Source organism: Macaca nemestrina, chromosome 2 (assembly GCF_043159975.1).
Source record: "Macaca nemestrina isolate mMacNem1 chromosome 2, mMacNem.hap1, whole genome shotgun sequence".
NCBI classification, from domain to species: Eukaryota; Metazoa; Chordata; class Mammalia; order Primates; family Cercopithecidae; genus Macaca; species Macaca nemestrina.
Genome location: NC_092126.1, coordinates 151,827,525 through 151,850,194, shown reverse-complemented (window position 1 = coordinate 151,850,194; position 22,670 = coordinate 151,827,525). Strand labels below are relative to the sequence as shown.

The 22,670-nt window shown below is 52.5% G+C and overlaps 1 protein-coding gene and 1 long non-coding RNA gene across 15 annotated transcripts in view; both read left to right on the top strand.

The window, feature by feature from the left end:
- The window catches only part of LOC105477737 (IQ motif and Sec7 domain ArfGEF 1), a 392,170-nt gene that overhangs the window by 299,619 nt on the left and 69,881 nt on the right, over positions 1 to 22,670 (top strand). The window contains exon 1 of one of the 14 annotated variants that reach the window (XM_071092242.1): positions 719 to 838. The exons of 11 other annotated variants lie outside the window; for them this stretch is intronic. Coding sequence is in view for 2 of the 3 variants with exons in the window: in XM_011734434.3 (XP_011732736.2) it covers positions 21,009 to 21,073 (65 nt within the window). In the remaining variant the exon portion in view is untranslated. Of the gene's footprint in view, positions 1 to 718; positions 839 to 20,728; positions 21,074 to 22,670 lie in introns of those variants that run through there. 2 more of the 14 variants (XM_011734434.3, XM_011734424.3) reach the window with 2 other exon arrangements.
- On the top strand, positions 845 to 19,906 carry LOC139362018 (uncharacterized). Its single transcript, XR_011620248.1, has 3 exons — positions 845 to 14,965; positions 15,317 to 17,667; positions 19,796 to 19,906. It is a non-coding gene; the product is annotated as an uncharacterized lncRNA (long non-coding RNA).

Below are 22,670 nucleotides of genomic sequence, written 5' to 3'. Positions count from 1 at the left end.
GCCCTTTGGCTGTTTGGATTTCATCATTGGTGGAGTGCCTGTTCATGCCTTTCACCCATCTTGGGCTGTCTTTCTATTTCTTTATGATTTGGAGAGTTCTTTGGGTGCTCCAGTTTCTAATCCTTCGTCAGTTAATCCACATTGTAGATATCTTCTCCCTCCCTCCAGCCTGCCTTTTTCATTCTTTACAGGGTCTTGGGATAAACTTCTCAATTTCAGAGTTCTAATTCAAGTAGTCAACTTTCTCACTTTATTAACATTTTTCGTGTTTTGAGAAACTCATTCCTACCCTGTAGTCATGAAGATTCTCCTTATTCACCTTTCACATTAGGTCTTTAATCCGCCTGGAATAGATTTTCATCTATGGTCTCTTTCTCTGACACACATACATGTGTGGATATGCATGGCCCCATGTGCACACATATACCCATTCCCAGGTGGCCCGGCACCATTTGGTGAGAACTGTGTTCTTTTCCCTACCTGCACTGCCCCCAGCACGTACCATACCTCTCGATACAAGGCTGGCAGGGGCCCAACTGCAGGCTGTGGGCTGGGAGGTGGTAGGGACGGCCCGAGGGTGAGGCAGACAGCCCTCCCCACCCCCATCGGGACCAGCTGCTGCTCCTGCCAAACAGGTCCGTGAGGCTGCAGTGTCACGTGTCTGGCTGGCGCTGACTCGGGAGCTGGCGGATTAAGCAGGGGCTCAGGGTTTATGACCCGCACTGGCCGCAGCACCAGCTGGGGGAGGGCTGAGGGAGCTCATCTGTGTGGGCAGCAGAGGAGGCCTGAGAAGCCGGCCAGGCTGCGGCTGTTTGTCCACCCACAGCACTGGACCAAGGTAAGGGAAGGGTGGGATGGACCAGCCCCACTATTAGTGTCTCTAGCTGGAAAGTAAAATGTCCCCTCCCAAGCTCCTTCTATCTTGGTCTGTTGGGGCAGCTGAGATCTGGGAGATGCCACAGCCCACAGCAAGCCCCTACCGGGTCTCGGTCTCCTGTGGGGAGCACACATGAGCTCACATATGCGCACTGGCACCCTGCCCGCCCAGTTCCCGTCCCAGCTCCTCGTCCTCTTCAGTGCCTAGTATGTGCCCCTGGGTGGGAGGGTCACTGCCAGCTGTTAGCATGCCCCCTAGACCCTGGTGTCTTTCCCCAGGCAGTGCCCCATGCCTGGCCCGGCAGGATGCAGCCAGGAGAGGACGGACCTCCCACTCAGGTTCACCAGGCAGGGGAGAAGGGAAGGGAATGAGTGTGTGCTGAGCACCTCTGTGTATCAGATACCTCATCCAGGGCCATCATTACCCCTGCCTTCCAAGGTAGGAAAGATTCACCTGTTTCATAGATAAGGAAACTGAGGCTCACAGAGGGGCTGAGGATGGCCACCTGCATCTCAGTAGTCTGCCTGTGTGACCCCGAGGAAGCTGCAGGCTCTGCTCCTGGCCCCCGGGGAACTCTCAGTTGTTGTCTGGGAACTCTCAGTTGTCTGACGAGGCACATTCCTTCTGGCACAGGGCTGCTGCTACCTGGGGCTCCAGGGAACTCTAGGCCTCTGGGGGAAAAGTCAAGACAAAGAGCAGGATCCAGAGCCTCAGGTCCCAGCCCAGCCTGTGACGTAGCCCTCCCTGTAGCATGCCGTCAGCCTTGGCCAGCGGGTGTGACTTGGACTCGGTGGTCCAGCCTGTGGCGACCTTGCTTCGTTTCCTCGTTTGTAGCATGGAAGATGTCAGTAATAGCATCTCCCTCCTCAGGTCACTCAGGCTGAAATGAGATGGTAAAGAAGGGCTTTAAAAACAGAGCCCAACAATGGCCAGGCGCGGTGGCTCACGCCTGTAATCGCAGCGCTTTGGGAGGCCAAGGTGGGTGGATCATGAGGTCAGGAGATCGAGACCATCCTGTGAATGGTGAAACCCCACTTCTACTAAAAATTAAAAAAATTAGCCGGGCGTGATGGCGGGCGCCTGTAGTCCCAGCTACTCGGGAGGCTGAGGTGGGAGAATGGCGTGAACCCGGGAGGCAGAGCTTGCAGTGAGTCGAGATCGCACCACCTCACTTCAGCCTGGGTGAGAGAGCGAGACTCTGTCTCAAAACAAAAAACAAACAAAACAAAACAAAATGGGCCAACAGGCAAAGCCCATGGGCACTCAGTCAACCCTAGCTTTCGTTTTTACAGAGAAGGTCAATGTCTGGGGTCCCTTCATCTTCTGAAATTCTGAGCTCCTGTCTCTTTCTTTTCTGCCTGGGCCATTTATGTATGGGTTTAAATCTATGAATTTAGTATTTGCTTAGGAAATACAGGCCCATGATGAAAATGTTAAACATTATAAAAGAATATGCAGTGGAGACTACGTATGTGCCCCACCCCCTCCCAGAACAAACATGGAAAGCATTTTTTGGGTATCTGGTCAGAAACATATAAACGTTTATCACCCTCCACCCCAGACATATTTGGGCAGTTTGGTGACCCCCCATCTAGTGACCCCCCCTGCCACCCGTCCTTTAAATTCACCCACTCTAGGCTGGGGAACCCAGGCTGCTGCCTCCCTCCAGAAGTCACACATATTTGTGGGTGCTGGCACCAGATTTTCCTTGTCAGCAGGGCTTAGGGAAGGCTGCAGCCTGGCACAGGGCAAACGGTGGGGGGGGGGGGTTGTTGAGCAGTAAAGAACGGTGTCTCTGTGCCCAGTGAAGGCCCGAGTTGGAGACCAGCTCCCCCACCCCCAGGATCCAGCAGATCTGGGTCTAGAGCAAGGGCGGGGCCTGGGGACCTGACTCAGGCCCAGCCTGGCTGCCAGCTGGCCATTGGGTGACCTTGAGCCAGCCCTGGCTTTCTCTGGGCTCCTGACTCAGTGTGGGAGCCCAGCGTGTGTGGCAGCCTCAGTGAGAGGGCCGAGGGTATGCCCCCTTGAAGACCCAAGCAAGCCATACCTCACTTAGCCCACTTGGGCTAAAACCTGTAATGTAGGGATGGGGTCTTGATTTCCTGAAAAATTTAACTACTTAAAAATGTAATTGCTTTAAAGTTTTAATGGTGCACTGGGAGGCAGCTGAAGGCAGTGCTAAGTCTCGCTAACATGTTCTCTCTTGATCTTGTGACTTCTGGACCTGTAAGTGACTTATCTTTGTTCAAGTAAATCTCGTAGGGGGCTGAGGGGTGGGGCTTTATCTTTCCCCAGGAAGGCAGCAGGTGGTTCCATGTGGCTATAGGTTGTGCATGCATGGCCCTTAGGCCTCCCAGCCCCCTGAAAGGAGGAGCAGCATTTACTTTTGGCCTTGGGAGGGTGGTAGGTACACAGTCACTGTCACCCTGTGTGGTAGAACTCCAGGCACTCCCAAATGTACAGATGTTCAGATTGTGCCCTGCACGAGGGCAGTTAGCAGAGGAACAGCGGCACTCTTGCTACCTAAGCCATGGTCCTTTGGGGCTGTATCCACCAGAAGAGGGCGCCTTTTACAAATTTACACAGGGGCCCTAGATGTGGATGGTGAAACTAGACTTGAGGATGCTCACTAGCAAAGGCATGGGGTCTCCTCCCTATCTCCCTGTGGTCTTCCTGTGCTCAGGTGTCTAGAATCTCCCTCCAGGCACTCTGCTGGTAACCCCAGGGGAAAGGAAACTCCAAACACCTTCCCCGATCCATGTGAGCGACTTGAGTTAGACTCAGCCTGGTGAATTTCAGAGAGAACTGGACCATGGGCCTGGCCTTGGGGGCTGCAGGGTCAGGCCTGGCTCCCCATCTCAGTTCCAGTTTTTTCTGGCTCTCTATACCTTGGGTCAGGACAGCTCTGTGCAGACCATCTGTTTACCATGTTACTATCCCTCAGAACAAAGTATGAAAGGCCCTTATCTCTATGCCTGCCCCCTTGAAGGTGGGTGCTTTATTTTTAAAGACATGTGAATTTGGGGACAGGGACACACATGAGCTGGGCAAATTCATTTCATCCACAAATATTTCTTCAGCAGGTAGTTGTGCCAGGCGCCGTGCTGGAGCTGGGCATAAGTGGGGTATGTCAGACAACCTTATTCTTATCCTCATGGAGCTGTCCAGAGAGGAGAGGGAAAAGGAAATTGTCCCCTGAACAGCATCACCCAGGTGCTGGGAGGAATTGCCCAGCGGGGCCTGTGAGGTCAACCTAGGCGTCCCTGAAGGAGCTGAGCCAAGAAGGTAGAATGGGGGCTGAGTGGGCTCCAGGGGCTGGCTCAGCACCACCTCTGGGCACCCTGCTCAAGGCTGGGGCATCACTTCATCCTGGCCACTCTGTCTTGGGGCTGGGAAGGCCAGGCTGCAGTTCTCCAGCAGGGTGACAGGTGGTGGGTGGGCTGGACCTGCCAGGACCAACCCAGTGAGAGGTGGGGCTGGGGATCGCTTTGGTCAGGCCAGGAGTGAGCCATGCTTCCCCCTGCTCCTCACCCGCTCCCAAACCGGCACTCAGACTGCAGCTGTCACCATGCCACCTTTCCTCCCCTCCAAGGACTGCTCTACCAGCTGTGCCCTGAGCTGTCCTTTTAATCTGATCTAAATTTGCCACCGTGCCCAACCTGGGGAAGGTTGGGTGAAACCCCCCTTTGCAGAGGATGGGCCTTAGATGCTGGAGCACCCGAGTTCAGGTCTGGGTTATGCAGCCGCGGCCAGCGGAATGCCGGCCATAACGTCCCTGTCTCATAGGAGAGGCAGGTGCAAGTGAGTTACAGTGGGGAAGGCCTGCAGGAGCCCCCGGTGAGCCTTAGCACTCCTCACCCTCCATCTGACACACAAGCACCCAGAGAAGGCAGACAACTGCACCTTGCTGAAGATTGGTTACCATGGCCAGGGCCTCCCTCTGCAGCCTCAGAACAGGGGTACCTGGGCCAGCACCTTGCCACTGTCTCTTGCAAGCTGGGAACGTTTGGACTAGTGATTTCTCAAACAGCCTTGGTTTCCTCTAGTGCCTGGCACATGGCAGGCACACAGCACATGGGGGCTGATGCTGTTTTTTCAGGTCCCCTAAAGTGACCAACAACGGCCCCACCACAGGCAGGCAGCTCTTTCCTGTCAGTACTAGGGGCTGCAAGCTGTGGTGCTGAGCAGGGTCATGCAGCCTCAGCCACCAGGACTAGAAAGGGGACCCCCCAGTCAGTTCTGCCTATAGGACCCAGAGTGTTCCTCTCTCTCTCTTTCTAGAAGAGGGCTTAGACTTAAACACCCACAGGGGCCAGGCAAATGGCATGGGTGCTGGCATTGGTTGTGGCTAAGAACATTTTTTTCTTTAATGGCAACATTTCTCAAAGTGTGGTCCAGGGAGTTCAAACCATTTAAATAACAACAACAACAACAACAAGCTGTTGTTTACCTTATCACCATCATTCTTGCACAAGTGTGCTGTAGAATATTCTAGAGGCTACCTGATATGTTGGCAGATAGACTGAGGCTTTTGCTATAAAGATGTCTCAAGGTTGGTGATGTCTTAATTTTAATTTTTTAATATGGTAAATGGTGATAGATATCACACCCATGAACAATTTTGGGATCCTCAGTCAAGAGTGTACAGGGAGCCTGACACCAAAAAGCTGGAGAACCACCGGCCTGTATTTTTTTTAAGCGTGTTAGATAAAATGCTAAAGGACAACTGATGGTGGGTTCCAATATGGGGGGCAAAAGAGAATGGGGGGGATTTTGGCAGAACAGTGCTTAACCTGCTAACAGGACACCACATTGACTCAGCACCAGTCCCAGGTGGGCAGGCAGGAACTCACGTGGGCCCCATGCGGCAGTGCATCCAGCTTTCACAAGAAGCCCCAAATGCAGCTCAGGTCACATATAATCCATCTGGGGCCAGAGCTGTCTGGGGACCTCCAGTTGCAGCCTGTGACCTGGGGTCTCAGTGTCCCCATCTATAGAACAGGTAGCAGTGGCCCCTTGTGGGGTGCCAGGAGGCAAGTGCTCAGGGTGCAGATGGGGAAGAGGATGAGGGCTGGTTTCACCCGCTCCCACCCCCATGGCGGGCTCGAGGCTCACTAATCTGCTGCAGAGGGGACAGGCAGTGGGAGGCAGGTCCTCCACAGCTGGCTCTTCCGGGTGTCCTTTGTCAGCCTGGCATTAGCATGTATATATGAGAGAGAGTTCACAGCTAATTCTGCAATCATACTTCACAATTCTCTATGATAAAGAATAATTTTAATGGTAATTTTTCATTCTAGCTTTGTGTATATTTCTAACATGTTTATTTACATTTCAAAAGATACAAAAGGGTATATGGTGAAAAGTTCCCCCTGTTGTTTCTACTTGGGGAGTGGAAGGGAATGGGGGAATTGTGATGAAACCACTAGTCCCCCAGCAGCCGGTTCTCCTCCCCAGAGATGTCTCATGTTATTGGTTTCTTGTGTCCGATTCCAGACAGTTTCACGTATACATAAGCAAATGCCTAGAAATATACGTTATCCCCCCATTTTTAAACACAAATGTGGCAGTACCATACACACAGTCTCACACCTCATATAGCTAACTTTATCAGTGACTCAACCCTATGAGGTAGATATTATTATCCTCATCTATAGGGAAGGAATTTGAAGTTCAGAGTTTCTGTGATTTGCCCAAAGCAACACAGCTAGGAAGTGGCAGAGCCAGGATTCAAACCCTGGCTCCCACTCCCCCTAAGCACAACCCTGCCAAGTCTCACCCCTCCACTGCCGTTGGAGTGGGTGCTGTGGGGCCTTGTTCATCCATCAGATGAGGCAAGCCTCCATCCTGCATCGATCTCTCAGGACACTTGGGTTGCAGTTGACAGAAACTCACCTGAACACTGCTTAGCGGAAAGGGGAATTGATTGGCTCCTCTCACCGAAGTGCAGAGGGAAGGAGTGTAATGGAGCAGGGTGCCTCCTGAGGGAGAGAGGCAGGATCGGCTAAGACAGCCATGGTTGTCACGGTGCTCCCAGTGCCCCTCCCAGGAAGGAGCATCCACACAGCCCTACTTGGGTCCCTGCAGGCAGGGCTGGACAGTGAGAGGCTCACCAGGTCCAAATGCCTGGAGGACCAGGCGAGGCCCAAAACGGGAGAGAACAGGAGGGCTCTTAGGAAGAGGAAAGGGCCTCAAGGAAGTGAGGAACACAGCAGAACACAGCTGAAGTCCCATCCCAGCCCCTCCTTCCTGACCTCCCCTCCCCGTGCATGGCAGGGCATTGAATGTGGAATTATCCTTAACCAGGGTAGTAATTACTGAAGATGTAGCTGGCATGTTGAACAAATTGTTGTGTGTTTGTAGTTACAAATCATGTTCCTAACACTCCAGGGGGTTCCAAACCTTGATATCTTTGCTATTAACCCATAAATTACAGTTATTTATGGAAATTGCTAGAGAAACAATTGTCTGTGGATTGTGTTGCATGAGGGATGCTCATCATGGATCAACTCCAGGAGCCTGGAGTGGTCTGTCTGGGTCTCAAGGCTGAATACTTTTAGTTCGTGGGGTCAGGTTCTCACACCAGCCAAAGGCTGACTTGGCTCAGGGGCTCCTAGACTTTGTCCGGTGCATGGGCACACAGGTTGGATTCCCAGCTCTGTCACCACCAGCTGAGTAGCCTGGAGGTGAGTCATTTAACTCTTCTGTGCCTCTGTTTCCTGTGGACTAAGAGGGCCCACTTGAAGGGGTGGTGGGAGTATTACAGAAAATAACATGGGTGCAGCCCCTTACACCTGCCCTGTGAAGGTGCTGCTGGGCCCAAGCGCTTCTCCTTCTCTCTGCACAGCTCAGGAGGCACACAGTGGGGCAGCAGCCAAGTCTTGTTCCCAGGAAGAGTGGAACAGGACGTGGGGGCCCCGCCCCCCGCTGCATGCCCCGGGCACCAGGCTGACTTCCCCCACCTCAGGTAGCCGGGAAATCATTTTTCACTTGAGTATGCTGTTTCTTGTTGTGCAAAATGATTTCTTAGATCCTTGTTACCCACCAAGCAGGGTTTCAGGAAGTATGAGATCCAGGCCGCGAAACAATTCCGGGTGAGGCACGGGCTCAGCTCTCAGTGACACGGAGCATACCACCTGGAACACGGGAGAGAGTTCTCCTTCCAGTGCTCTTTCCGCCCTTCTGATGACATCAGACAGGAGGGTCGGCATGCTGACAGACCTTTAACGTCTCTATCACCCACAAAGGCTTAATGCGATGTATTGATTATATAGGGAGTAATACAGTCACATGGTTCAACAGTTAAACATACAGAAGAGTACACAGTGAGCCGTGCGTCACGCCCTTCCACATCCTGTTCCCCTCCCCAGAGACAACCGCTGTCCAGGGACACCTTAGAGTGTGTGTGCGTACGTGCATGCGTGCGCATGTCCACCTTTTCTGTAACCCAAATCCAGCATTCTTCAGCTTACCTTTTTCATGCAGCGCTATGTCTGTATCTCGGTCCCTATCAGGATGTAAAAAAGCATGCTTCTGTTTTATTGGCGGCCTCCTGTCATGTGGATTCTCTATGCTTGCTAATCTCTGTTCTAAACAAGACACAGCAAGCCTCAGGGATGGGGCTGATAACAGGATCAAAGCAGGAGTTTATAACAGCGTTTTGTTTTTGTTGATTTATTTTCATGGGAGAATTCAATTTACGCTTAGTGAGGCTGGCTTTGCACTTATGGACCAGATATAAAGTTTCCTTGATAGAATGAAGAGTGTTAAGTAATTGATATGTATACAGGTGCTATGTGGTTGTTGGGAAACTAAACCCAGGTCACTCCCACTCCTGCTTACACGCTCACAGGATGAAGTTTTTGCTCGGTCCACTGGCCTCATGCCTCACAGCGCACCCGTCCCCACACTTCATGCCCCACGTAGATGCAGAACTACAGGAATATTTTCCCAAGTTCACCAAGCCTTTGCCCTTGCCACTTCATGTACCCGCAATGCCTGTCTTCTGCTGGGCCACCCAGTGAATTCCCATTCATGCCGCAAATCCCAAGAGAGGCATCAACTCCTACAGGAAGCCTTCCCTACTCCACCAGGTAGCAGTCATTCCTGCCTGTCTACCAGGTTGCTCCTATTACTGCATTTAGTGGCTTCCTGTCATGGAAAAAAAAAAATTTTTTTTTTTTTTTTGAGACCGAGTCTCACTCTGTCACCCAGGCTGGAGTGCAGTGGTGCAATCTCTGTTTACTGCAACCTCCACCTCCTGGTTTCAAGCGATTCTCCTGCCTCAGCCTCCCAAGTAGCTGGGATTACAGGTGCCACCCCACGCCTGGCTAATTTTTGTAGTTTTTTGTTTTTTCAGTAGAGATGGGGTTTCACCATATTGGCCAGGCTTATCTCGAACTCCTGACCATGTGATCTGCCCACCTCAGCCTCCCAAAGTGCTGGGATTACAGGCGTCAGCCACCGCGCCTGGCCCTGTCCAAACATTCTTAAACTGCAGCAGGTATTACAATCATCTGGAGGGTGAGAATTTGCATTTCAAATGATTCCCAGCTGAGGCTGCTGCTGCTGCTGTTTCTAGGACCCCACTTTGAGGACAACTGTTGGAGTGCAAGGAACACAGGCTGAGTGTCGGCCTACTGGGCTGTAATCCCAGCTTCATCACACATGGGCTGTGTGTCTTAGGGCAAATTACTTACCTTCTCTAGGCTTCAAGGCATCTGTGATAAATCAGAAAACAATCCGCACCTTGTAGAATTGCTGTCAGGATTACATGAACTCATGCAGGAATGTGGCTGACGCCAATTGTGAATTACTTTCACTCCCCATACCCAAGTGAGTTTCCTGAGGGTAGGGCCCACATCTGCAGCCTCTGAGATGCTTAGTGCCTAACACATAGTAGGTGGGAAGGTATGCTGGGAAGTTGTTGAGCACATTCAGGAATGCACACATTCTCAATGACAGATGTATTCAAACAGTGAATCACACGTCACACATGTCCTGCCTCCATTAATTCTGAATCAGTGGAGTTGGGTCAGGTCTTCCGTCCACTGGGACAAAAGAAGGTGTTTAAATCAATAACATAAAGAAGACTGCAAAAGGGAATATTTAACTCACTTAGGAGACACTGTTGATTTAGGAGCACTTAATGGCATCCATTTACAAAACAGGTGACCCCAGCACTTATTATAAATGAACGTATCTATTCATTACAGCCGAGGCCCTGCACTCCCTTGGGAGCTGTTCTTTGGTGTGAACTCACTATGTAAAAGGCAGCAGATTGTCTCCCCAACAGCTACCAGGAATGCAGCCCCGGCCCTGCCACAGCGTCTAAGCTAGTGACATCCAGGTGAGATGTTCTGAAGGAGGGCAAGCCCTTGCAGCTTTCTGTTTATATTTTTTTCTAGATTCCCTCAGTTTCTCCACCCATTTTCATATGCAGATAAGCCCCAGTTTGGGTAAAGCTACCAGGAAGGAAACCCAAGTATATCAAGGATGGCCATTCATTTTGCCAAAGGGATGGCGCTTTTTTCCTTCCCCTTGAGACAAGATTTTACACTGTTGCCCAGGCTGGAGTGCAGTGGTGCAGTCATGGCTCACTGCAGCCTTGAACTCCTGGGCTCAGGTGATCCTCCCACCAACCTCCCTCGTAGATGGGACCACAGGCATGTGCCACCACACCCGGCTAATTTTTTATATTTTTAGTAGAGATGAGGTTTCGCCATGTTGCCCAGGCTAGTCTCTAACTCTTGGGCTCAAGCAATCTGCCTGCCTCAGCCTCCCAAAGTGCCGGGATTACAGGCGTGAGCCGCTGTGCCCAGCCTGATGCCTCCTTTTAAATAAAATCTTTAGCTGATGGGTTCCTTTAAATACTGGGCTCCCCTAGCACACTAGAGATGAGAATCAAGTGATATTGAAAAACCATTTTCAGCCCTTCCCGAATCTCTGTATGGTATAAAGAGGGGTGGGGTGCAGGGCATTGCTGAGATTGAGACAAGGATGAGCATGGAGAGAGGGAAAGAGACCTGCCTTAGTGCTGTGGGTGGTCCCTAAACCAGAGTGAATCTGGATCAACGTGATTTGCCTGTCCAGCAGACATTTATTGAGCACCTGCTATAGACCGGGCACCGTCTAGAGGCAGGGGATACAGTGGCAAATGAACAAAGTTGCAGAGCTACATTCTGGTGGAAGTGACAGTGAGTACACAAGTGATTAAGCCAGATAATGATGGACTGTGAGATGGGCTTTAAAGCGAATTGATGAGACAGAGAGAATGTGGATGAAGGTTCAGGAAAGTCCCAAGGAAGAAGTGACAGAGCATGTGTGTATTGTCTTAGAGCTCTTCACGTATGAGGTCTGTCTCTCTCCCAGACTCTAGACCTGAGGGCGGGGCTTAGAAGCTGCAGAACCCAATTCTGCCCTGGTCCCAGGCTCCCGGGGGATCTGCAAGGGGCCCTGTAAGTGTTGGCTCCACCGGAGGATGTGCTTTCTTGAGTGAGGAATGGCGAGGCGCAGGCAGCCGAGGAAAAGGTGGGGAAAAGGCAAGGACCACTCCCCCACTGTGACCCCGCCTGGACTTGTGGGGTACGCTCAGCAGGGCACGCTCAGCAGGGCTGGCAGAGTCCCTCCTGAGGCGGCCACTGCTGCCCCCCTCCTGCTTTTCCCTAGTGTCACTCCCTTCCAGAGGGCCAGGGCAGACCCCAGGAGGAGAGTGCAGCAAAGGAAGTGGGGAGTGGTGTACGGTCTGGGAGTGGGGTTCAGGGAGCAGGCTGGGTGTAAGCAGAGCACCGCTGAGGCCCAGCACCAGATGGCTCACTGAATTCTTTTCAGCAACCTCAGAGACATGGATTATTATTCAGTTCTGTTTCACAGAGGAGGAAACTGAGGCTCAGAGAAGTGACGCCCAAGGCTATACAGCCAAGAAGGGAGCTGAGCCAGGAGTCTGCCTCTGCAGGCCCTTGGGGGGCAGATGCCGAGGTTGCTTTGGTTACTCACACATCAGCCAAGGCGGAGACTTTCTCCCTGCAGAGGTCTTCCTCCTGGGCCTTGAAGGTCAAATGGAATAGTGTTGTAAGAATGAACCTGGGACCCAGTCCTGGGTTCTCATCCCTCATTAGCGCTTTGCCCTTAAACAAATTCCTTAACCTTTCTGAGCCTTGGTTTCTTTTTCTGGATGGGTGGATAGTATAGTCCCTACCTTAGAGTTCCATTGTGAGCCTTAAATGAGATGACCTGTCGTGCATTTAGCACAGAACCTGCATTCAATAAGAACCTTGGATATGGGGGAAGAGGGACTGTGGAGCTTCATGGTTAAGTTCGTGATTTGGAGACCAAATGAACCTGGGCTCAAATCCCTGATTCAGCCAGGTACTAGCTGTGTGGCCTTACATAAGTTATTCAACCTCTCTGAGTCTGTGTATCTGTAAAATGGAAGGTTGTTGAGGATTAAGTGTGGGTGCTTCTGTAAAGTGCCTGGCCCAGACTGTGTGCCCTGTGAGAGGAGGCTGCAGGAAGAGGCAAGAAGAGGCAGAGGGTTGGGAAAGGAGGCTTAGGAAGACCAAACCACTTGCCCAAGATTCAAGATCATGCTCCAGAACGTGGAGCCTCCATAAGCCATGAGCATCCCTATTGTGGGACGCAGCCTATGGCTGGAAAGGGTGCTTATTCACTCAGCACACCTTGGCTCCTTTTGCACTTTGGGCCCTGTGGAAGGTGCCAGGGCCACAGTGAAGCAAGGGGAGGAACTTGCAGGCTCTGAAGGGCTGCTGTGTGCCCAGCCCTGGCTAGGCAGTCATGGGTATCATTGCCAAGCTTCACACTGAGCCTGCAAGGAAGGTGGCACCATCCCCACTTTGAGGCTGAAGATGCTGAGGCCCTGGGAAGCATAGTAACTGTGTGGGGTCACATGGCGGGGCTGGGATATCTGCTGGGCCTGCTGCCCACAGGCCTGCCTCTTCCATCTGGGGCACAGAGAGCTCACGGGCGACACCTGCAGGAGCCTGGAGCCCTGTTCCAGGAGCTGTGCCCCAGAGGTCCAAGCCCACCCAGCATAAGTGTCCGCACTCCCTGAGGGTGCTGCTGTGGCTCCCTGTGCCACCTACCAGGGAAGGAGGAATGAGTATGAAGGGCTGAAGTGGGGGCATTTTTGATTGTCGGCGGGGGCTGGCAGGCACCTGAATGAGAAGGGTGATGGCAGTGTGATGGGGGAAGTTTAGGGAAGAGTCCTCTACTGATGGAGGCAGCAGCTCAGTGGAATTTCCTTCTGAAGTTGTCTTGCCCCTTGAATCCTGCGGGAAAGCTGGCAAATGGCCATTTCCCTTCCACTCGAATAGAGACCCATAACTCAAGTAGCTGCCCTTCGGACACCACAGGACTGTTCCCTGCAGGCCCTGCCCCTGGATTTGGGACAAGCAGTCCAGCTCACCTAGCTGGGCTCTGCAGGGAGACCAGGAGGGATGGGGTGTGGCCACAAGAGCAGCCAGACTGATGAGGGATGTGACAAGCATATTCTCACCACCTTCTTTCATGTTTACAACAGACCAGCATTCCCTGTGTGGCAGGGACTGCACTGGTCACCGAGGACCTAGAATCATGGAGTGCTCTGGGGATCCAGGCTTGGAGGGCTTCTTGGAGGAGGTGACCATTCCTGGCTGTTTTGTGTGCTAAAGAAAACCCTCACCAACCACCAAGCACCCGTCATGTGCCAGGCTCCTCAGAGCCCTGGCAGAGCCACCTGTACCCATGCTGGGTTTCATTTCTCCTTTCGTGGGATGCTGTGTCCTAGCTGTGTGGTTCTTTATTGCAGCCCCTCCCTCAGGGTCTTTCCCATGCATCCTCAGCCTGTGTGAGTCCGTTTGTCAACTAATGGCACCATAACAGCTGCGTCTAATTTTTATTCATCTAAAGACCACAAGAAAACAGAGCCTCCTGACACCTCAAACCACGATGGGTCTTAGGTCTTAGCAGTGCAGAAGGAGCTGGGGAAAGGAAGCCAGATAACCAGTTCTTGGATGTGTCCCAGTGTGACTTGGGGAAGTGCTCCCTGCTTCTGTGAGCCTCAGCTGCCTCATCTGAACAATGGGTGGGCAGCACTGGGTCTTGGTGGCTCCTTCAGACTTTACCATTAAGGCCACTGTGTTTATTTAATTTTTGATTTTTGTGGGTGCACAGTAGGTGTATATATTTATGGGTCACAGGAGATATTTCGATATAGGCATGCAATGCCTAATAATCACATCAGGGTAAGTGGGGTAAGGCTGCTTTAAAATTAGTCATGGTTGGGGTCTTGGCCAACCGAAGTACCATTGTGGTTGGGATGAATTCCCCTAGGGCTATGGTAGCTGTCTGGAACCAGGCCAGTTACACAGCACAGTGGCAGTGTCTGGGCCCCACCACCAGGAAGGTGCATGGAGAGCAATGGTCCTTACCTTCAAGGTGCCCACAGTCTTAAGTAAGGGGTTCTTGCTCTGCCTGGGGGTAGAGGGATTAGGGGAGGCCTTAAAGAGAAAGAGACATTTGAACTGGGCTTTGAAGATTGAATAAGACATTGCCAATCAGATGGAGCAACAACCCAGGAAGTAGGAACAGGATAAACAAAGGCACTGGGGCCGGGAAGTGCAGGGTGCATTCTGGGAGTGGCTGTGTCGTAGGGATCACAGCTGGGAATGAGGCTGGAAAGACAGGCAGGAGCTAGATGACAATCCAGGTGGTGCCTGAGCAGTTCAGTATCACGCAGGAAACCCGGGCCACAGACCTAGGTCAGGGTGGACAACCCTGCCTCACCTCCAGCAATCCCTAGTTCATTCCATTCACTTTGTTTAGTAAGATATGGCACGTCCCAAATTCACAAGTGGTTTCTGTGGAAAATGGTTGGAATTTTAAAGATAATTTGGCACTTGATAAGAACAGCTTTATTTATGTGGAAACATTTCTGTTCTGGGGGGATGGACTGGCTTCCCTGAGGTGCCACTCTACAGAGTGCTGTGTTCCATGCAGCTGTCTCTGGCTTTTTACTGCATCTAACAGTCATAGGAATAGGTTCTATTCCATATTTGGATGAGAATGGTGTGGTCTTAAAACTCATCCACCCAGGCTGGGTGCTGTATTGTCCAGGCTGGGTGCTGTATTGTCCAGGCTGGGTGCTGTATTGTCCAGGCGGGTGCTGTATTGTCCAGGCTGGGTGCTGTATTGTCCAGGCTGGGTGCTGTATTGTCCAGGCTGGGTGCTGTATTGTCCAGGTGGGTGCTGTATTGTCCAGGCTGGGTGCTGTATTGTCCAGGTGGGTGCTGTATTGTCCAGGCTGGGTGCTGTATTGTCCAGGTGGGTGCTGTATTGTCCAGGCTGGGTGCTGTATTGTCCAGGCTGGGTGCTGTATTGTCCAGGTGGGTGCTGTATTGTCCAGGTGGGTGCTGTATTGTCCAGGCTGGGTGCTGTATTGTCCAGGCTGGGTGCTGTATTGTGGTGGCCAGTGTGGCATGAAGCCTCGGGTCAGTGTCAGTGTTTATAGTTCCTGGGGCACATCCCTCCACCTCTCTGGACCTCAGTTTCCCTGTCTGTAAAATGAGGAATTGGGGCTGAGTGGCGGCCACAGAGCTACCTCGCAGACCCAGCATGCTAACTGTGATGGGGAATGCTCATTTCGTAAGATGAATGGTAACATAGTGGTGGTGAACAGACAGTGAGCGGAAGCTCAAAATGTGCTACAGCACAACTCTTACTGATTTTTATGGTTGTCGGTAAGACACAACCTGCTTGAAAGATGAGGAACCTGAAGTAGCCCGAGAGGTGGCTTAAGTACCATCAAGCATTTGGGGTCTTTGTGGACTAGCTCTGGTGGACTTCAGAGCCTCCTAGAAGTTGTCAGAAGACCTTCAGTCCCTTGATTTCCTCATTTCACTGGCGCTTTTTTTTTTTTTTTTTTGGCGACATGATCTCAGTCTGTCATCCAGGCAGGAATGCAGTGGCACAATCACGGCTCACCACACCCTTGACCTTCCTATGCTCAGGTGATCCTCCTGAGTAGCTGCGACTACAGGCACATGCCACCCATGCCTAGCTAATTTTTCTGTGTTTTTGTAGAGATGGGATTTCGACATGTTGCCCAGGCTTCACTGGCGCGCGCACATACACACACACACACACACACACACACACACACACACAAATTGTATTGGTTCCAGTCCAATCCATAACTGGTCGTTTTTTTTTTGAGATGGAGTCTCACCCTGTTGCCAAGGCTGGAGTGCAGTGGCATGATCTTGGTTCACTGCAACCTCCACCTCCCGTGTTCAAGCGATTCTCTTGCCTCAGCCTCCCGAGTAGCTAGGATTACAGGCACTCGCCACCATGCCTGGCTAATTTTTGTATTTTTAGTAGAGACGGGGTTTCACCATGTTGGCCAGGCTGGTCTTGAACTCCTGACTTTGGGTGAGCCACCACACCTGGCCCATAACTGGCTTTTTTTAAAATAACAAACACTTGTTTAAAAATTATTTTTTGGCGGGGGAGGTTACAGAGTCTTGCTCTGTCTCCCAGGCTGGAATGCAATGGCACAATCTCGGCTCACTGCGACCTCCGCCTCCCGGGTTCAAGCAATTCTCCTGCCCCAGCCTCCCGAGTAGCTGGAACTACAGGCACCTGCCACCATGCCTGGCTAATTTTTATATTTTTGTAGAGACAGGGTTTCACCATGTTGGCCAGGCTAGTCTTAAACTCCTGACCTCAGGTGATCCACCTACCTCAGCCTCCCAAAGTGTTGGGATTACAGGTGTGAGCCACCATGCTCGGCCTAAAATTTTGAAAACTTTAAGTGTTCATAGAGTGAAAAGTTCTCCATTCTCCTGTCCACCCCTGTCCCACCTAGATCTGAAGCCTAGTGGGCAGAGGCCTTCTCTGTGAATTTCTGGAACCTCTCAGTTTCCCTTCCCAGAGGCAAGCACTGGTACCTGTCTCTTGGGTCTCTTTTAAGAAGTAATCTATGATTATACAATCTTATATAAGCATACTAGTGTTCTTTTATAAGTACACTTCACGTTTTTCTGGACTTTCTATCACAGTATTGTGTCTCAGATCTTTTCCTATAAGTATGCAAGAAGCTGCTGCCATCTTTTTAACATGGGACTCCATTGATGAGTGTAATACAATTTACTTAACCAGTCCGCATTGAGAGGCATTGCATGTTACCTCCCCTGAGTTCTGCTTTTTCAAATAATTAATATCCTTGGGCATGCCTCTATGTGTCTGTGTGCACACGGGCAAGTGGTGCTGTAGGATTCATTCTCAACAGTGCACCCCATCTTGTGGCCATCACGTCTGAGGATCATCTGGCCCAGCCCTATCATTTCAATCACTGTCTTCCCCCATGATGTTTGGATTCTGCTCTTGCACGGGGTGTCTGGCTGAACACGCAGGGGGTTTGCCAGGGTAGTTGGAGCCAATGTAAGACTCCCTCAGGAGAGCTTCATTTATTTCAGAGAAGGGCTGCATAATATTGTATGTTTTGCAGGTCATGTGTCTCTGTTGTAACTGTTTAACTTCATCATCATAGTCCCGAAGAAGCCATTGACAATACATAAGTGGATGAGCATGGCTCTGTTCCAATAAACCTTTATTTTTAAAAAACAGGCAGCAGGCTGGACTTGGCTCTCAGGCCATAGTTTACCAACCTTTGGTGTATTCAGCTGTTGAAGACCTTCTGTGTACCAGGCTCCACTGTCGGCACAGGGGCTGCTGCAGGGAAGGACATAGAACCAGCCTTAGCAGTTGGAATACAGCTCACTGGTATAAGCGAGCAGGTGCGGTGTAACCTGATGCCATGTAAGAGGAGTTTCTGACTTGGACTAGGGACTGGTCATGGGTGTCTTTCTGGGAGCAGTGACATAGGAAGCTGAAAACCAAGGTCCTAGCTCTGAGCCAGGCACAGTGGGGAGTGTGGGGAACTGAAAGAAGCTTAGTATTGCTGGAGGTGTGGCAGGCATAGAGTGGGCAGGAGGAGAGGTAAGGGCTGGAGAGATGAACCAGGCTACACAGGCCACGAGGCTGGCTGTGCAGAGAGGCTGGGCTTGATCCTGACAACTTGGAGAGAGGGGCTGCAAAGGCTGGGCTTTGGGAGAGTGCCACACGTCCAGCTGGAGGAAGGCAGGGAGGCTGTGGAAAGACTGGAGGCTGTCAGAAGCCAGGTAGCATAGAGATAAAGTCGGGTTGTAGCATGTGAAATGGGCCAAGGCAAGCAGCTCAGGACTAAAACCTGGGTTGATACAGTGGAACTAAACATTTCCATGACGTTTTGCATCCTTTGACCCCATACGTGGGACCCTATTCATGCCTCAAGGTCCAACCCAAAATGTCCCCCCATTAGAGCCTCTCCTGGGGCAGAATTACAGGCTCTTTCCTCCACTGTCATGACACCATACTGAGGAATACTTGTCACAGCAGTGTTTCCCCACTGAGGCCTCAGAGTAAGTACTAATTAATGCTTGCTAAATTAAATTAAACAGCAAGGTGAATTAGCTGGGGTAGAGGTGGCCGCTGAGCCACTCTTTACAGTTGCAGAAACGGAGACTCAGAAAGCTAAGCAATTTGTCCTAATGGTACATGCAAGGATTCTGACCAGTCTGGTCATTTCTGCAGAAAAATTGGCCTTCTCTGCCTCTCTAGGCTGGAACTTTTCTTGCTTCTGCTCACAGTTCCCTAAATTATTAATCTGCAAGGCAGTTAGCAGAGCAGGAGCAAGAGGCACACTTTGCAGAAAGATAAAACAAGAGAATCAAGATGCATTTGGTTTCCAGAGAGTCCATCATCTGGTATTCCAAATCCTAACAGGGAAATTCAATCCCCTTCTAAATCCCAGCCGAGACAATGTCCCCAAGACCATCCTGCCGGGCGGCGGGGCCCTGGGCCTGGAGAAGTGCCTGAAATTCTTGGACAATGCGGATGGTGAGGCTGTCAAAGCCTGTGTCCAGAGAGCTCCAACAGCCGGGCTGGGGGAATTCTTTTGGCTCCATTTATTGCATCTATTTGTAGAGAGCACTTCAGACAGGGGTGGGAGTTTTCTGCTGCCTCTGCCCTCAACTGGGTCATTTCTACCCTATCCTCTCCCAGCTCCCTACCCCTGCCCTAACTACGACAGATGCCACATGTGGCTGTGGTCTTTGAGCAGTGCAGCCTAGTGTTCTTCTCTTTCCAGAGCCCTCTATGTATAGGTACTTTTGTCCATCTTTTTTATTATAGCCTTCCTTGTGAGTGTGAGGTTGTATTGCGGTCTTGATTTACAGTTCCCTAAAGATTAGTGAGGTCGAGAGCATCTTTTCATGTGCTTATTGGCCACTTGTAGATTGTCTTTGGAGAAATATCTATTCAGACACCTTGCCTGTTTTTAAATTGGCTTATTGGCCTTGTTACTTTTGAATTGTAAGAGTTCTTTATATACTGTGGACACTAGACCCTTATTAGATACATGATTTGCAAATATTTCCCCCGATTCTGTGTCTTCATTTATTTTTAACAGAGCAAAGAAAACATGGGAAGCTGAGAAGGGGAATGTGGAGATGGGCAATGAAGGGGCACTGGGTTCCTGCTCAGCCTCTTGCCTCGGAACCCAGGTGCTCTAACTGGCTTAAGGGGCACTGGGCTCCTGCTCAGCCTCTTGCCTGGGAACCCAGGTGCTCTAAACTATTTTTAGGGGTTGCCCTCTGCTGCAAGATGGGCCACCTCAGCCCCCTTCCTTCACTGTCCGCCTCCAAATGAAAGATTCAGAAGGGCACAAGACAATGACCCTGCATTGATGGCTTCTTGCAGCTTCCTGACTCCCGCAGGCCCGCCAGCTGCCTGGCCCTCCAGGGGATGGACTTGTAGGTGGGTGGCCCAGGACAGGTGGGGTTTTGATTGTTCCCTATCTGCTTATTGTCTCCCAACCACGTCTAGGCATTCCACAAGTGTGGGCACTGAGCACTGTACCTGCCTTCATGGAGCCCAAGGACAGATAGTAAAGAAGTAAACGTACAAATGGAGGACTGCAAGCCGTGAGCGCTCATAGTAGGAAGAGCCTGGGAGAGGAGGACAGGGTGAGGGAAGCCCTCTCTGAGTTGGCCCAGTTAAGCTGAGCCTCAGTTTACTCATTGGTAAAATGGGGCCGGGGTAACTCCACCTACTTCACAGTGTTGCCTTGAAGGCCAGCTATCACTAAAGAACTCTAAAGTGCTAATTACTATTACTTTAAGCTTGTCATAGGTGCTTGAAGGGTGTCTCTGGGTGGAGAAAGGGCAGGGGGCTGGGTGGGCTTAGGGAGAAAGAAGCAATTTTCCATTAGATCCTCCCCAAAAAGCCGCCAAAAGGGTGGTACCAACCTCAAGATAGGGCCCATTCCCTTCTTTGGGGCGCATCAGAGCCCCAGAACCACACGGTTCGGTCCAGGCGAGCAAAGTCCGGGTTTTATTAAACTGAAGGCAAAATCAAGATAGGCAGAGGTTGAGTGGGCATCAGCAGAGTAGGCTCTGTTTGGGGGTTTGGAGCTTTGTATTTGTTGTGGTTACACGCTGGGGAGGGAGACATGGCTCCCGGGAGGCGCCAGTGTTGAAGGGGCTGCGCAGAGCCTTCCTACCAGACCGGAGGCTTCGCGCCCTGGGACCTGGATGCAGTGTCTGGGACTCCGCCCTTGCGCTCGCCACCCGGCGCCTCGGCTCGGCCCCGCCCCTGGCTGTAGCCCCGCCCCTGACCCCCCTCCCCCTATGCTCCTGCCTCGGCTCCGTGTGACCACGCCTCCTGCGCTCCCTTCCCCACACGCTCCGTGCGGTCCCGCCCCTGTGCGCAGCCCCGCCCCCAGCTCGCCCTCCGGCCCCGCCCCCTCCCGGCCCCGCCCACTTCAGGGCCACATTCCTCCGGCCCGGCCTCGCGCTGCGCCAAGCGGGCGGCGGCGGAGGGGCGGGCTTGGCTGGCCTGGGGTTCGGACTCAGGGCCGGAGCCGCGGGAGCCGGCGGACACTGGGCCAGGAGCCCCGACGTGGTCGCGTGGCGGGTGGTCGGGTCTCCGGGTGGCCGGGTGTCGGCCCCGGGATCCGGCGGCTCGCTGGCGGGAGTCGGCGGCCTCAGCTGGGCCTGGGTCCCGGCTCCTGGCCCGGCCCGCTCCCGCTGCGACCGCCATGTGGTGCCTGCACTGCAACTCGGAGAGGACCCAGTCCCTTCTGGAGCTGGAGCTTGACAGCGGGTGAGGGCGCGGCGCGGGTCGAGCGGCCTTCCCGGGTGCTGAGCGGTGGACTGGCGGAGGCTGTGGGGACGCGTGTGCGGGAGTGCAGGTGACCGTCGGGACCGGGCGCCCGGCGTACGAGAGAAAGCTGCCTGCGGGGCGGGGTGCGTCCGCGAGACTGGGTTTGGGTGGGAGACCAGCAAACAGGACCCGAGTTTGTGCGTGGGAGAGAGACGCGCCCTTGGGACAGGAGCGCTGTTTGTCCTGGGAGGGTCTCAGGATGGGAGTGTGTGTGCGATCTAGGGCCTTTTGGAGTGCAAGTTGGTGTGGGGGTGAGTTTGAGTTTGTGGGGCTGAGAGGGAAGCAGTGGGACTCGGTGTGGGTGTGAGGTGAGGGGCAGGAGGGAGAGCAGAGGAGAGTTGGTGGGAGGGTGCCCAGCGGGTCTGTGCCTGTTTCAAACTGCAGGCAGGGCAGGGGCTGCCAGGGAGGCCTCTTGCAGGCCTGTCTATTCCAGACATTGGGCCTGTGTCTGGATTGATGTGTCTGTCCTGTCTGCAAGACCCCGAGTGTGTGTGAGGGTGGATGACCCTGAACAAATAGGCGTCCCAGGTGTGCCAGCAGCTTTTGTTGGGTACTGTGCGCCTGGCAGGGCCACTTGGGGGTGCACTGGGGTGTGTGGCTGCTGTTTGTGGCAGAGTGTGGATGTGAGGGGCTTTGTTTATGTGGTGATGAGTGTGCACCTGGTGAGGGGCCAACCCTTTTCTACTTCAGGGCCTGTGGGCGGCTGTCTGAGCTTCCAAGGGCCCATGTTTATGGAGAGAAAGGGAGAAAGAGAGTGTGCGTGTATGTGCTGGGAATATTGATTTCCTCTCTCCAGTGGCCAGCACAGCTGCCCCCTAAGCTATCTGCAGGCCCTTCTGAGGAGCAGGGGGGTGGGGCTAAGGGGGTTTGTTGACAAGCTGACTTGGCGTATATCAGGCCCCCTCTGGAGGAAGCCCACCTGGAACTGTTTGATCTTTCGTTCAAAAACTGTGCAGCGCATGCCTAGCAGTTGCACTGAGAACATGCATATGTCCCCCTCTGCCCCTTCCTCACCCCAGAGGCCTGGGGCTCTGGGTTTGACGCTCCAAGTGGGGTTGTAGGGCTTCCCAAGGACCCATTGCTCCTTACATCTGGGGTGGAGGCCAGGCACGCTGCAGCTGCAGGACCATCTGTCTGGAATCAGTGACAGCAGTCTGGACATGGGGGTCATGTTATTCATATCCCACACACACCCATGGCCTTCATAGCCCATCAGCTGTCCCACCCGGTATTGCAATTGCTTTTTATCCTTGTGGTACCAGCATCCTCAATTGCAGGAGAGCAAATCGAGGCTGAGTGTTCAGTCTTGTCAGTGCTAAGGCTCTGTGGTTTATTGAGTGCCTGCTATGTACCAGTCCCTGCTCTAGGCACCAGGGACATAGCAGTGAACAAAATGTGAAGTCTTTGTCCTCATGGAACCAGCAGTCTAGTGGGGAAGAAGAAACCATTAGCATGTTCTCCTGGCTGCACCTCCCTCCTCCCTCTGAGCTGAAAGTAACTGGGGGGTTTTCTGCCCCTCCATTAGGACCTTTTCAGT